Source organism: Hakea prostrata, chromosome 8 (assembly GCF_041222555.1).
Source record: "Hakea prostrata isolate BN-2017 chromosome 8, UWA_Hpros_2, whole genome shotgun sequence".
Taxonomy (NCBI): domain Eukaryota; kingdom Viridiplantae; phylum Streptophyta; class Magnoliopsida; order Proteales; family Proteaceae; genus Hakea; species Hakea prostrata.
Window position 1 is genome coordinate 43,837,372 of NC_142607.1, and position 15,305 is coordinate 43,852,676.

At 37.2% G+C, this 15,305-nt stretch overlaps 2 protein-coding genes across 2 annotated transcripts in view; both read left to right on the forward strand.

Moving 5' to 3' along the window:
- Nucleotides 1-5,446, forward strand: part of LOC149008048 (Insulinase (Peptidase family M16) family protein) — a 28,650-nt gene extending 23,204 nt beyond the window's left edge. The window contains exons 17-19 of the mRNA XM_089167455.1: nucleotides 93-246; nucleotides 2,189-2,310; nucleotides 4,766-5,446. Coding sequence (XP_089023581.1) covers nucleotides 93-246; nucleotides 2,189-2,310; nucleotides 4,766-5,006 — 517 coding nt within the window. The 3' untranslated portion in view covers nucleotides 5,007-5,446. The remainder of the gene's footprint in view (nucleotides 1-92; nucleotides 247-2,188; nucleotides 2,311-4,765) is intronic.
- A 6,900-nt stretch (nucleotides 5,447-12,346) lies between these two features.
- On the forward strand, nucleotides 12,347-13,570 carry LOC149008049 (expansin-A8-like). The gene is made up of 3 exons (XM_089165533.1): nucleotides 12,347-12,539; nucleotides 12,630-12,942; nucleotides 13,030-13,570. Exons 1-3 carry the CDS (start codon nucleotides 12,404-12,406, stop codon nucleotides 13,331-13,333), a joined length of 753 nt encoding a protein of 250 aa, XP_089021659.1. The 5' UTR covers nucleotides 12,347-12,403; the 3' UTR covers nucleotides 13,334-13,570.
- The last annotated feature ends 1,735 nt before the right edge of the window (nucleotides 13,571-15,305 follow it).

The window sequence follows — 15,305 nt, forward strand, 5'->3', positions numbered from 1 at the left end:
GTGGAATTGGTGACTGTCTATGTGTGTGTAATGTGTAGGAGTTTGGCAACATCCATGCATCTGATATTTCTGTATGTTCATTTGTGGAATAGAACAAAGGAGCAGCTTGGATATAGCGTAGATTGTAGCCCACGGATGACATACCGTGTAATTGGGTTTTGCTTTTGTGTTCAATCTTCGAAGTATGATCCTGTCTATTTGCAAGGGAGAATCGACAATTTCATAAATGGTCTGCAAGAACTACTGGTAAGAAGACCATTGTTTGGCCTGTTACGGATTCTATTTCTTTACTGTGTCCTGACCGTCTGTAGGTTCTTGAAGAATATCTTTGTATTTTTCAATGAAGCATCCAATGGGGTTACCCATGGTAAATTTAGGGATATCTTGCCATCACAAGTTGTAAAGTTACTGTACTCTGGTAGATTTCTCAAGAGGTTTTGAGTATCTTTACGTGTTTGCTGATAACCTTTATTTATTTATTTGTTTATTTTCTATTAGTACTTATGAGTTATGAGTTATGACTGAGGTTCGAAAACTCATTCTGTTTTGGTGTTTTGGTCTGACCGAGTAAGTACCTGATATGCCCCTTATTACTCGAGTCTAGAACAGGAAGAATAGAAACTGGGAAGGGGACTATCAAATACGGGAGTTGGGCCTGTAGCAGTCATGGGACATGTGTAAGGAGTGGAAGGAGAGAATGAGAGAGTCAGTTATTAGTTAGTTATTTGTATTGGTTGTTTTATTGGAAGGGGGAAAGGGAAGAAGGATATGGAAGAATTCTTCTTTGGCCTGGGGCCAGTGATCTTGCAGGGAGAGTACTGGTCTCTTATAGCCAGAGATGTGTTTGCATTTCCATTAATGTACTGAATGTGTATTTGGGCCATTTCAGGTGCTCTGTATTTGCTGAAATTTTTCTCTAATTCCTGAGCGCTGACTTGTGTGACAAAGAGCTGGGGTGTGTGTGTTGAGGGCTGTATTCCCCTATTCGGGTGCCTATTAGTACCTCAAAATTGCATTCATTGGTTACAGACATTCTCTTGCACGGATTCGGCTCAGCCAAGTCATGCATTACATGTTTGGTTGAAACCCATCCATGAATTCAACTTTGGACTGGTGATCATTACAACAGAGCAGAAAAACGCATCAAGAATAATAAAATTTCTTCGATTTATGCCATAGAACAAAATTCCATCGAAACTTGCGAAATTTCCACCGAAATTTTCCATTTTGGAACATCAAAACGAAAAACTAGGGGATTGAAAAAATCCCAAGTTTCGGTCGAAGCTGTTGAAATTTCATCGAAACTTGTTGAAACCTCGAAACTGTCAAAACTTGTCGAAACCTGGTTCAACCATGCTAAACCCGGCTGGTTCATGAGGAAAAAAATTTCCTAAATTTCGTGGGAAACATGAGAAATTTTGGAAACTTATGAAATTTCGTGGAAACCTAGGACTTTTTCTTGCAAGTTTTGTAGCATTCCCATATTTTCAATTTTTTTGTTTCTTTCATGTTTCCTCAAATACCCCCTCCATCTGGACTTCCCTATCCAAATTGCGTATTCCCTCAGACTGGTTATCTTAGGCATGTTGATGACTAGACTTATAAAGTTACAGTTGTCAATTACCTTGACAACCATAGGCATAAAATGTCATGAGATGTCTATGTTTGTTGATTAGAGGAGTGGATGTTATAGGCATAGTATTACTTAGCTCATAGGATGGATCCACTGAGGCACTCCTCTTGGCACTGAGTTGTACTTTCCTTTTGTTGTCAATTACTTTGTATTTGACGTTTTGAAGTTAGAAATTATATATTGAATGTCATGTATTTAAGTAGTTAAGTTTATAATGTACTTCTCGGACAACTCTACATTGATGTAATTTACATCAAATGACATATCTACATTGATTTTTTTAGCAAAATACAGCCAATGTGTTCTTTATACTCTAATTAGTTTAAATGCAGAGTCCCACCCTAAAATACTCCCTAAAACCTGTCGAAACTTGCATAAAAAAGTCCCAAGTTTCCTCGAAAATTTCCAGTTTCCCACCTAGGTTTCCCATTTTCACCTAGTTGAAACTTGAGTTTCTCTTGAATTTTTTTCTATGATTTATGCTGACCAGACCTTTATTATTCTGCTTGAGAAAATTTTTGCAGCATGTCTCTTATGTGTATGTTGCTCTTACAGGTTGGGCTTGATAACAAGTCATTTGAGAATTACAGAAGTGGATTGATAGCGAAAAAGTTGGAGAAAGATCCATCACTTACATACGAAACTAATAATCTTTGGGCTCAAATTGTTGACAAGAGGTACCTATGCTTTTGCTTTCTTTTAATGGAGATCATGCACTCTCATGGGGGATCAGCATTATGGTCCATTATGGAATTTAGATTTCAGAGTTTCTGTATGTAAAGATTGAAGTGTCACATGAAGTATCGCACCTGATCCAGTTCCTGGCATTCCCTACCCCTTCCCACCAACAACAAATTTTCCTGTTTACTCATTATCCCTTTGAAAGTGGTTGATCAACTGTTTATGATAAAGCAGTTAGATCTACCGTGGACATGCAGAGTTTTCTGGTTGGGTTATAATGAATGGTTGGACATCTGTAATAAATTTTTTGTAGAGCATTTAGAGGTGACAGTATTCTGAATATCAGTCACTTCTCTGTAATACTTTCTGTTCAATTCAATGCATTTCTTACAAATCTTGGTGTGTGAAATATCTCTGTTATTGATCAGGCTTCCTTTGATAGTCGGTTTGGAATAAATGTTCGTTGTTATTTTTATGATTTTCAATGATCAATGGTATACTGTTCGAAAATTTCTTTATATTAAAGTGATATCCATGAGAATTGAGGGTGTATTTTTGTCACATGTGCTCGTGTATATCTATAGATCTGCACATGTGGATACATAGGGGGCAGGATTTTCTAAATCATGAAGATAATAAAATATGAAACTATTTCTTTATATTAAAGTGATATCCATGAGCGTTGGGAGTGTATTTTTGTCACACATGTTTGAGGTTGGGAAATGCAATGTATATGCACTCATGTCTATACCTATGGATCTGTATATATAGATACATAGGGGGCAGTATTTTCTGGATCATGAAGATCATAAAATATGAAACTAGAGGAAGATTGACCCCACTTGAAACTGTCCTTCATGCCTTTAAAGCATGAAATCAACTAGAATATATGACAGCAATTGTAGACTGAATCTACTGAAAGCCAGATTATATAAACAAGGCAATGATTTGAGTCATGAAAGATATCTTTTACATTGAACTCTGATAGTATATGTGGACAATAATCTGTTGTTGGGGAGATAATTTGGCTTGTATTTATTGTTTCCTCATGAACTTGGGTATGCAGTTCAGCAAAGATGCTACTGGAACAGTTTTATTCTTTATTAGATGCTCCTGGAACAATTTACTTCTTTATTGGAAGTTTTAACTTATGGGTGATCAGTTATCTAGCAAGCTCTGTATACCCTCATCTGTTCACTTTTGAATTTCCTGCTTCTTTACCTTCTATTTCTACCTGCTAGCCACTGATCTTCATCCTGCACGGGAGTGCCTGGCTCAGCTTGGCTCAGGTTAGAATGTATTGACCTCTATGAAACCAAACTTGAAACTGGGCTGTATTCTTCTATTTTTTTTTTCAGTGTTTAAAGAAAATCTTTCTTTGTAACATGTAAAGCATCTTGTCCTTCAATTTTGGACTAGTTGCTGGAAACATAAGTTTAGCTCAAACATGGAACAAGCTGCATGTAGTTGGAAGAAAATAATTGGTGTATAATTGAAATTCAAACCAGTAAGTTCACCAATTTTGAATTTCTTAAACATAAGCAAATACAGTTGCAATTGCTCTACCTTCAGCTTGTAGTTTGGTCATGATCTTATTCAGAGGGGCAGGGCAAGGAGAGACGGTCGTTTCTCTTCTCTACATTAGTTGCCAATCCCTGCTGCATCAATAGTGATGTTGACATTGCCCTGTACTAAAAAATAACCTGAGTATACTATGCCATGTAATTTTGTATTCCACCAAATAGATCTTGCATTTGATCTGCATCAAGCAGAGTGTCCAGTTGGATGTTCTGGTTTCATAAAAATTCTCTCTTTTGCTGCTTCTTTTCATTTGCTTTCCTGGTTTTCTATTCATAGTTTACCTTGTTCCTCCTCTTATTTGAAAAATCAAACTATTGGCATTTCTTGAAACTAGTACGTGCTTCTTTGGAACCACAAGAGCATTCCATTTTCCCAATGCCCCTTTCTCCATTTAAGAAGCTAGGGGTATGGAACTTGTACCCTTAATGAATTATATTCGTGAAACTGTGAAATGTCCTGTTCTGGGGTTTATGATATCTATTCAGGTTTCAATTTATTAATATTATTATGTTTTGGGGGATGAATGAGGAGTTCAATTTTGGTAGGCTGTTTTTTGTTTGCTCTGCTTTTGAAGTGTATATTTTAATTCAAAACTTCTGTTCTACTTGAAAGACTTCTGTGGAACAATAATTTCTTATTTGAACTAAAACTATTTCATCATCTGTTGGATACACCTGATGCCACCATTTGAGAATCAGTCAAAGGGTTTGGAGAACCAGTTTTCTTATTGATTAGGCTTTACCCTTTTTTCTTTTTCCAAATGGGGAGGTGGAGATTACATGTTGGTGGTCATTTAGATTACTATCTTGGGTTCGATGATTTGCTACACATACTTTTGGTTGTTGAAATTAACTATACTTGCATTATCAGGTACTTGTTTGATATGTCACAAAAGGAAGCAGAGGAGCTCAGGAGCATTAGCAAGAATGATGTTATAGATTGGTTCAATAAATATTTTAGGTCATCATCTCCCAATTGTCGAAGGCTAGCGGTTCATGTGTGGGGTTGCAACACAATGCAAGTAGATGAAACACAAGTCAAGTCTCTGAGGATGATTGAAGATGTTGATGCCTTTAAGATGTCTGCAGGCTTCTATCCCAGCCTTCGCTAAATGAATGTCACTTCCAGTTGTTAGACATGGGAACAATCAAAGCAACAAAAAATTGTCAAGTAAGTTCGATTGTTGTATCAGATTTCTGAGATGACTAGTGATGAGGAAGGGAAATGGAAAATTTGAGATCATTAGGATCCATGAGAGTTTTGTAACAGTACATTCTTCAGTCCTTTTTTTGGTCAATAAATTTATTAATCTCTTCCATAGAGGAAAAATAAAATTTAAATACTGTCAATGGACATATTATGATGTTCACTTTTAGTGGTGTATCTCTAGTTTATATGAAAATGTCTGAATTCAGTTTGTAGCTGGAGGAAGACCTGGCACTGCGGAGGGTATAAGGATCTTAACTAGTGTTTTCAAAAATTCGAAACTTGTCTGACTTTTCAGGGACCGTAACTGGAGCCGTCATCCTGGAAAACTGTCCAGAATAACTTTTGGGAGACAGGTGGTTTTCTGGTTAAGTTACGCTTGATCTCTCAGTTCTACACGGAATCTTGAAATCAAGGTTTAATGTATTGGTATTGTGTAGCGTATCGGTAAAGTGATTTTAAGAGACGTATCGTCCTGTATCGAGTATTGTATCGCTTTGATTAATGTATTTTAGTGTAATTCAATGGAGAGATGTATCGATTTATATCGTATCGGTTGAGTCAAATATGGATACGTCTCGACTAGTATCATATGGTATCATGGGGTATTTTAAACCTTGCTTACACTGGTCTTTGAGATACGCACCTGAAGTCAATGGCTACAATTATTTTTGAAGAGGGTTTATCTGTGTAAGCAGGTATGCTACGTCCTTTCACTAGTATTTTACTATGGAAGAGGAATGAGTATCCATTTGAATTCGGACAAATAGGTGAAGGGACATTCATAATAATCACTCTTTCACATGAACAATGATATCTGGCGACTTGCAATTTCATTTTTGGACTCAACTTGTCCACATTATTCCCTCGACTGGTATTTTCACTGGGTTCTTCTGGTTTTCTTTGCTTGAAATTTGATTTCTTCTAGAGATTCGAGGACACAAGTTGTGTAACTTTTGTTAAGCCAATTGAAGTTTCAGTCACATGAGAATGCCTAGATATCAAGAAAGATGGGCATTCAAGATCCCAAAGCCATGTGTCTTGAGCTTCAACTTAAAGCTTAGCGTTCTTCAATTGCCAAAATAAAGCTTTAAAATTCTAAAAAGTGAATCCATTGGCATTTGATTACCCAAATAAAAGGAAAAAAAAGGTAAAATAAAAGAATCCATCGGCGTTCATATATGATGAAAAGTCAAGGGTGCATGTCAAATATGATTTGAATAGAATAGTCCTTTCGGTTTCGGGTCCGAAAGAATAGCGACTTTCCACCAAGTGGTTCATTGTGTTTTATTCATCTTTTACTCCCACTTGCTTTGAAAGAAGACTCTGGGTTATCACAAAAAAAAAAAAAAAAAAAAAAAAAAAAAAAACCATATCCAATATTGAAAGCTTTGCACCAGTGGAGTGTGGAGAGGATAATGTTTTTCTACAGTTTTATCCCGGTGATCGTTATATAAAAAGCTATAAGTTGCCCCAAAAGGTTGGCCCGATTGTCAAACATTAACACTTCAGAGTATAAGGTGAAGAATTCAATACTTCGAAGAGTTTCAATGTCCTTGATGTCAGGGTGAGCTTGGCAAAGGTCAAACTCAGCTAGGGCCTAGGGGTGTCAATTTGCAGTTTGAACCATTAAAATCAAACCGTACTGGTCCGTTATAGCTTGAACCGGTCTAAACCAAACCTTAATGGGCTGTATTTGGGTTGAGGGTGGCAGAGCCTGCACCAACCCGAACCCAAACCGCAATCTGTTATAACCCGTTTTACAATAATCCTTTCGGTTTCGGGTCTGAAAAATAGCTGCTTTCCACTGAATGGTTGATTGTGTTTTATTCATCTTTTAATCCCACTTGCTTTGAAAGAAGACCTTGGGATATCACCCAAAAAAAAGAATCAAGTATAAAAAGCCATATCGAATGTTGAAAGCTTCGCACCAGTAGAGTGGAGAGGATAATTTTTTCTACAGTTTTATCCCAATAATCTGTATATAAAGAGCTATAAGTTATCTCAAATGGTTTGCTCGATTGTTAAAAATTAACATTTCATAGTATAAGGTGAAAAATTCAGTACTTTGAAGAGTTCGAATGTCTTTGGCGTCATGGCTAGCCTGGCAAACACTACTTCATGAGAATAGTCGAGATAAATGTAAACTGGTCTAGACAAACTTCAGTTGCTAAAAAAAGTTCAAAATGAGACTGAACAAGTCCCTGGAACAAAAACTCAACAAATGGGTGGATAAACCAGACCGGAACCCAACCCAAACCCAAACCCAAATGAATACGTATCTTGATGGTTTGATTTCAATTTGGTGTAATGTTATATGAAATACAAAATCGAACCGATCTGGGTTTGTTTGGAAGCGGAGGAGGCACGTGCACGTGCACTATGTTGTATTCATGTGACAAATTGACCGTTCGGACAAAAGTTTCCCACACCGTCAACGTCTCGACGCCATCAATTAACGTTTCCACTTTCCAGGTTAACTTCTGCGAGTCAACAGTCAACTATGTTGGGAGCGGAATCACCACGTCTCTTCTCTTCTCTTCTTCGCCACCATACTCTCTCTATTTAAGGCTTCTCTGCAATCCCAACTCCCAACGATCACCTTCGAAACTAATATTCAACAAATTTTGCCCTGATTTTCCTGAAAATTACAAAATTTTAACTATTTTACTCTAGACCTAAAATCATGTTTTACGTATATTATAAAATAAATCACATGAACCCATGCATGATTTATGGAATATGGTTGGATCCTCTACCCATCAGGTTTGCAGTCAATGCGACTAAGGGCTTACAGAACCAAGGGGAGGGGAAAAGTACTGAGAAGTGGAAGTTCGAATCTATGACCTCCCTAAGGCTGAATTTGTTTGCTGGAATAAAGGTGGAGTGAGAAAAAAAGGGTGGAAAAATTCTTGAAAAAAGTGTAGATTTTTTACTTTTCCTTTAAATCTCAAAATGGTAGATTGTTTGGTTGTTTGGGATGGGAAAGTGGATTCAAGGAAACTTATCTCCTGATGTGGCAGCCCAACTTTCCCACCCCATGCTATTTTAAAATCCCACATATTTGGTGGGACTTTGTGGGAAAGTTGGAAAAAATAAAAAGTGGGACCCACCCCTATCACTTTTCCACAAAACCCTTTCCTTTCCTTTCCTTTCCTTCTCCTTCACCCCACACTACACATGAGACCCACATATTTTTTTTTCCACCGCTTTTTTCCCACCCCACCTTTGCAAACAAACGTAGCCTAACTTATTGCATTTACATAAGATACTGAGACTATTGTGCTAAAAGCACATTCACTTTACTATTTCACACATTTCTTCACTACATAATAGGAGCAAAACATGTTGAGATATCTGAGTCATACTCAAATTTGGTTGAAGTATTTGAGTTATACCCAACATATGTTCTAATATAGGCCATCGGATCAGTTACAATCCGACGGTGTAATGGATCTTGTGGGAGAGTCCAATTAACTGTAGAACCTAATGTTAATCTATAAATATTGCTGGAGCCTAGAAGCAACGGTCTGAGTATTCCAATCTAGATACTCAGGGTGTAATGGTTTAAGCAACCTTGTGCCTAAACCCGAACCCTAACAAAACCTATATCTAAATGTAGACAAAATGATTCAGAGATGAGAATTATAGTAAATTTACATGAACCTCACTACTATTATATAGTAGAAAAACATTGAAAGAATTTACACATCTACTCTGACTGAATAGAGAATTCAGATTTAAAAGAAACCATGCTTCACTACATGGTAAAACTTAAAAAGACTCTTTTACTTAATATTGCAGAGAGATCTTCCTCAAAGAAAAGTTTTTACCCAAGGATCCAAATTCCAATGGGAGCCACACCCTTTGAGGAAGAGACATAAAAGCTACAGTTAGGCCGACACAGAATCCTGAAACTAGTCTTTTATTTCATTGAAGTACTCAAAGGAAAGGTCATTCATCTCCCAATGAAACCCACATGGTGGGGTTAAGCAGCTGGGAAGTAGGCTTTGGGGTCCCTTTTCTTCAGTCTTTATCTAATCTGAAAGTATGGTTGCTCTGAGTTCATCTCTTCCATCAACTGGGGCCGTTGGCAACTGCTCTATGGACCATGAAGGCCTAAAACTCTCCTTTCTTGTCACTGTAAACTTTAAAGGTTCTAACTAGTGGGGATTACTTAATAGACATCCCTTGTGAAGGTTTCTTTCTTTGCTTTGGTCCCTAACCAGCAACAGTGAAAGATCAAACCCACTTGTGGAGGAAAATTGAAGTTTGATGACTAGAAAAGGATGTAAAGGGAGTATCCTTCCATCTTGTCCAAGACAATCTCTTACCTGTTGTAATGGACTTGAAAGATATGGAGGCAGGAAAACATGGGAGCTTTTCCTTGCTTAACCATATGGAAGAAACATATCATTAATTTCTATGTTTCAAACAGATACAAATGAACTCATAAAAAAATTTGACAAAATTAAATAGGTAAACGGCACAAGATGTGTGTGCTTTCAACAGTGAATCTGAACCCCTATTTGTATATCTCCACCACTTACTTAATGGGTAGAATTTGTTCTATCTCATTCAAATAAAAAAACACGCCCCCTTCATGACTATCCGTAATATTAATGAGGTGATAGGTAGCTTTTCCATAGAAAGAAACCACGCATGTTCTATTAGCTTGAGCCATTAGTTTCTATTGATATGAAAAAGTTTTGTTAAATGATTGGAATCATTGGAAGAAATAATTTTTCTAGAAATAACAATCTTAGTCATCAATTGTATGATATAAGCAAGAAAATATCATTTTGTGTATAGGACTATGGAGTTTAGGAAAGTTAGGAGAGAAACAAAATGTACATGACTTCGTTATTGAAAAAGGTCACTTTGCCTTAAAACTTAAGTTTTGAATAGAAAAATATTTCTTTCTTTCACAATCTCTCCACCTTGAAGTTAAACCCATAAAAAACATAAAAATAGAAGAACAATGTCTTCAACTAAGCCATGTTCATCAAGAATTCCCCTTCCAAAGCAATCAAAAAGCCATGAGATCCTAACAAATTTTGTTTTCTTCCAAACCAAAATCAGATTCCTTTGTTGCTCTGTTTTGTTTAATCTCCAAAAGTATTGAAAGCGATACAAGAATATTAGGCCCCGCAAATGCCGGTATTTGCATGTGCTACAACATGGTAGGGTCTTCTAAACAAATTTGCTCAGCTTTCCATTCACAAGAATTTCGAATCCCCAAACAAAAATAGTTTTATAAAAATATAATGAATGGCTGCTGTTTTGATTAGATTATCAATTCTAACCATATCATAATTGACTAAAAACAGAGTTAGATAATAAGAAAAAGAATTATAAATACTAATAATCCATATGATTAGACAAAGATACCTTTCTATTTCTAATTTTGTAGAAACTGATGAACAAATAATTTATGAAGTGCACCGACCATTTCTAAATTATTTTTAAAAATCCTTTAATCTAATTGGATGATTATCCTATGTTATTTATTTATTTATTCTCCTTAAAAGCTGAATTTATATCTATCTACCTTGGTAGATAGGGCATGATTTTTGATTACTCAAATCAAAATTTAAAATTATATGCAGTCAGACACCTTCCATATGTTAGCATTATCTCTGTACATTCGGTGGCCGTCGTCCATTTTTTTTTAGAGTTTTAACAAAAAGTTTACATTTTGAAATCATGTTTTATTTTTATTATATATATATATTTTGGGTGACAGGTGACTTTATATATTGAAAATAGGGGTATTTACATAATAGTCGGGTTTACGTTGGGAAAACATCTTATTCTGTACGCATATATATCAAATTATTGGCTGAGAAAATAAAGAAACTACACGACTATTTTGAACTTTTTAAATTTAAAATCAGGTTTTAAATCTCAGCCAATAATTTAGCATATATGTGCATTGCTGTGCACAGCAGGAATTTCTTCCGGTCTACGCCCTAGTCCTAAGAATATTCAAACTCTAATTTCTTCTATTTTTGTCAATGCAATGTTGGTAGAGTGGTAGGATCCATACTTTTCAGTGAAAGAGGTCATGGGTTCAACCCTTACGGACGACAAATCTCCCTCTGAGGATGTAATCAAGGTGCACGCAAGCTGGTCCGGATGAACCTCAGACACATAAATAAATAAAAAATCCTTCTAGTCATGATAAAAGTCATTTGAATTTATTAAATCCACATTCATAGGATTTCATGCATGTATAAAATTACCTGAGGACATGGTCTTCATCCAATGATTGAAAGGATAGGAAGCATAAGGTCTTCAGACTGTAGATGATTTGAATCCGAAAAGAAGACTTATCTCCCCGAGGGTTAAGCTTGACTTCTCTAATAACTACGGAGTCCAAATCCTCTACCTTGATAGCTAATGATTCATGCTCTCCTTAATTCTCTCTGTCACACATTACACATTAGGAGAGACACCCAATTAATTTTTCTTATCAGAATTTAGAGGTAAAGCCCTCTTCTAATATTTGGTAGAGAGATATAAATGAAGCACAAACCTCTACCTTTAGAGGTAAGGATCCCAACTCGTAACTACCAGTACTTGATGAGCTGTGTGTTTTTAACTTTTATTTCTGGCATAATATGAATTTAAAGGTGGTTATTTGCCAACAACCAAAATTAATTGACTATTAATTCCACTAATTAAAAAAAAAAAAACCCAAAAGGCTTTTTTATGTGTGAAAAGGATTCGGGTCGGGTTACTAATCCACGTCACCCGCATTACATTAATCAAGCTGTTCATGTGACTCTAACCATCCAACAACACCGACACGTACACTCACGTAAGATTCCAATCACATGATCCCTGTAGCATTCCATAAATGACATGTCGGTCCCTAGTTACCAGTTACCACCTCCCTCTCTCTAGTCTCTACCCAGAAAAATAAATATTTTTTTAATAAAAAGACATGAAAATAGTATTTTAATTTTTTTTAATTAAAAAAAGGTGAAACCGTTGTGAGCACATGGGCATGCTGGGGCCCATGGGGCTTAGCGGTTGGTATTCGAAACGGAACATTTGCATGTGCACCTTGATTTTGCCCTAATCACTTCAAAAGCCCACACTCCCCACCTCCCAAATCATGCGTCAGAACCCCTACTTTTGTCCCTTTTCCACATAACCCCACCCTACCCTACCCCTACACACCCTTCTCGTGTATAAATCCAAACCCTTCACCTCTTCTGCTCTTCATTCCAACCCAAACCCTCTTCCTCTTCTTCTTCTTCTTCTTCTTCTTCTGCTCTTTACTTCCCCCCCAAAATGGCCATCACCATTGCTTCTCTTCTCTTCTTCGCTCTCTGCTCCTTCTCCTTACAAACAACTTATGGTGACTATGGAGCTTGGGACACCGCCCACGCCACCTTCTACGGCGGTGGTGATGCCACCGGCACGATGGGTAAGCTTAAAAAGCTTCTCCTCCTTAACCCATTTGTTGTTAACTACTGTTTGGTGTTCTAATGGGTTTTTTCTTTTCTGGGTTTTTCAGGTGGAGCTTGTGGGTATGGTAATTTGTATAGTCAGGGATATGGAACCAACACAGTAGCTCTAAGCACTGCTCTATTCAACAATGGCTTGAGTTGTGGAGCTTGTTACGAGATGAGATGCGCTTCTGATCCAAAATGGTGTCTCCCTGGAACCATCACCGTCACAGCAACAAATTTCTGTCCTCCCAATTTCGCTGAATCTAACGATAATGGTGGCTGGTGCAATCCTCCTCTTCAACATTTCGACATGGCTGAGCCGGCTTTCCTCCAGATCGCTCAATACAGAGCCGGAATCGTGCCGGTCTCTTTCAGAAGGTTAGATTGAATTTCCAACGGTTCCGATTTCCAAATGGGTTTTCCGTTTCGATTCAATATTGACGTGTATGATTGGATTTTCTGCAGGGTGCCTTGTGTGAAGAAGGGAGGAGTGAGATTCACAATCAACGGTCACTCTTACTTCAACTTGGTTTTGGTCACCAACGTTGCCGGTGCAGGAGATGTCCATGCAGTGTCGATCAAAGGGTCTAAAACTGGCTGGCAACCCATGTCTAGGAACTGGGGCCAGAACTGGCAGAGCAACTCTTACCTTAACGGCCAGAGCCTCTCCTTCCAAGTCACCACCAGCGATGGAAAAACAATCACTACCTATAATGTTGCTCCGGCTGGTTGGCAATTCGGTCAAACCTTCCAAGGCGGTCAGTTCTAGACGGTTCAAACCAGTCCGGGCTGATCCGGTTCAATCAATTTTCCTCCCGAGAATGAATTGAGGAACGTGTATATCTTTGTGGCCATTGATGCTGAGGTTGTTATAGTAATACCCGCTGGGCCCTCCTTTATATATAAATCTATAGGAAATATAGTTGGTGGAAAAAAAAATATAGTTTTTGATACCCCTTTCTGGTGGTTAGAGAGAGTGAGAGAAGTTGGTTTTTGCCCCCCCCCACAGCAACTTGTTTGAAATTACAGAAAAAACAAGGGCGTGGGAGTGAAAAAAAAATAAATGTTGTTTTCTTTTCTTTCTTTCTTGGGGGTGGGGGCAAGAATGTCAATTTATTTATGATATCTTGCTTTTCTTTAATGTAAGGATTGTCATTTATGTGATTCTGGAAAATTGCTATTTGCAAATGAATGTGATTTCTTGATTTTCTGTTGCATGCTTTCTGGTTCTGCTACATTATGCATTTGATGTCTCAACTGTTCCTTCAATTAGGGTTGTAATAAGATTGGGTTGGGTTAGGTTTTTTAAAATCTTGATTTGATTATGAATACCATAATCTAGCTTTGACTTTGATCTTAATCCTATCCCTAGAAGCCTAGGTCAGGTTGGGACACGCGAATGAAAACTGAACCTTAACGTTGACCATGGCTCTATCCACAAAATAATAAAATAATACATAATTTCGTAGTGTAAGGCCGGGTTGGATTCAACTTGTTTTGGCCTTGACTTACCACCAAGGTCAGAATTTTGAACCCAAGGCCTATTCATGCTTAGGGCGAGCGTAGGTGGTAGGTTTGGGTCATCAAGGTCAAATTTGCATCCTTAACTTCAACTATATTTTTTGAATCATAATATTAGTATGATTGACTCCCTGACATAGAAAGCTTTGTCTTGTCTATATGAAACTAAAATTGGCTAATCCGTTTCTTCCCATTGATTCGGATGCCAAACGTGTGGTGGAGGATATTCGACAATTTCTTGATCTTGAACCATCGTGGTCGGTTCGATATATATCTAGGTGGGCTAACTCAGTAGCCAATCCCCTAGCTAGGAAGGCCCAGTTCGTGGCAAGTCGAACTATATGGTCTATTTCCACTCCTTGGCTTCTTGAAGCTTGTAATCAGGATGTCTTGACATTTTCTTGCCCTTCCTCTAATTAAATATTCTTTTACCAAAAAAAAATAAAAATAAAAATAAAATAAAATTGGCTACTTTCCGATCTTTGGATTCCTGAGTTATGTAAATCAAACTCGTATATTCCTCAGTATTAATAGATAAATGAAGCCAATGGGTGGAGCAAAACTTGGTTCTTTCGATAATACTATTCAAGATTAAATTTTTTGCTTGTATTCTTTTGTCCCTGTTTTGTTAACTTAGAAAATGAGATGGATAGATTTGCAAACTTCGGATACATGACACTTCAAGTGCTACTGTGCGAATGTGAACCATTGGATCAGTCTTTTTCATGTGTAATATTCTTAAAATTGTGTGGCAACAAAGATAAATCCAAACGTCAACCATCAAAGGCTCGGCTTAGTTGACAATGACCAACATCTATTAATAAAAAGTCAAGAATTCAACTTTTCTCATGGTACATGCCATTTCCTATGCACCTAGGACTATTAATTCTTTGCTGAAAGGGTTCGGATCCTAAACTCCTAATCACTAATAGCATACAAACACAAGAAATATTGCAGTTGAATTTTTATCTAACACACTCTATTAAACCCCCCCCCCCCCCCCCCCACAAAAAAAAAAAAAAAGAAGCAATTTTTATTTTCTTAAGAAATAAAGGACCTGTCCATAATTTATACAATCTAATTTAGTAGTGTCTTAGAAAAAGTGATTGTTAAAGCCATCGCCAAGCTGGGCTCAGTGAAGCTGCTAGTCAAGCCCTAGAACCGAGACTTGCTAATACAATCTAATCATATATGCCTTTTGTTTGTCCCAAATTTTGCAT

Excerpts from the sequence above, each read along its gene's own strand:
- LOC149008049 (XM_089165533.1), top strand. The coding sequence starts at position 12,404 with ATGGCCATCACCATTGCTTCTCTTCTCTTCTTCGCTCTCTGCTCCTTC. Across the intron at positions 12,540-12,629 it reads TGATGCCACCGGCACGATGG|GTGGAGCTTGTGGGTATGGT; the intron begins GTAAGCTTAAAA and ends TGGGTTTTTCAG. Across the intron at positions 12,943-13,029 it reads GTGCCGGTCTCTTTCAGAAG|GGTGCCTTGTGTGAAGAAGG; the intron begins GTTAGATTGAAT and ends GATTTTCTGCAG.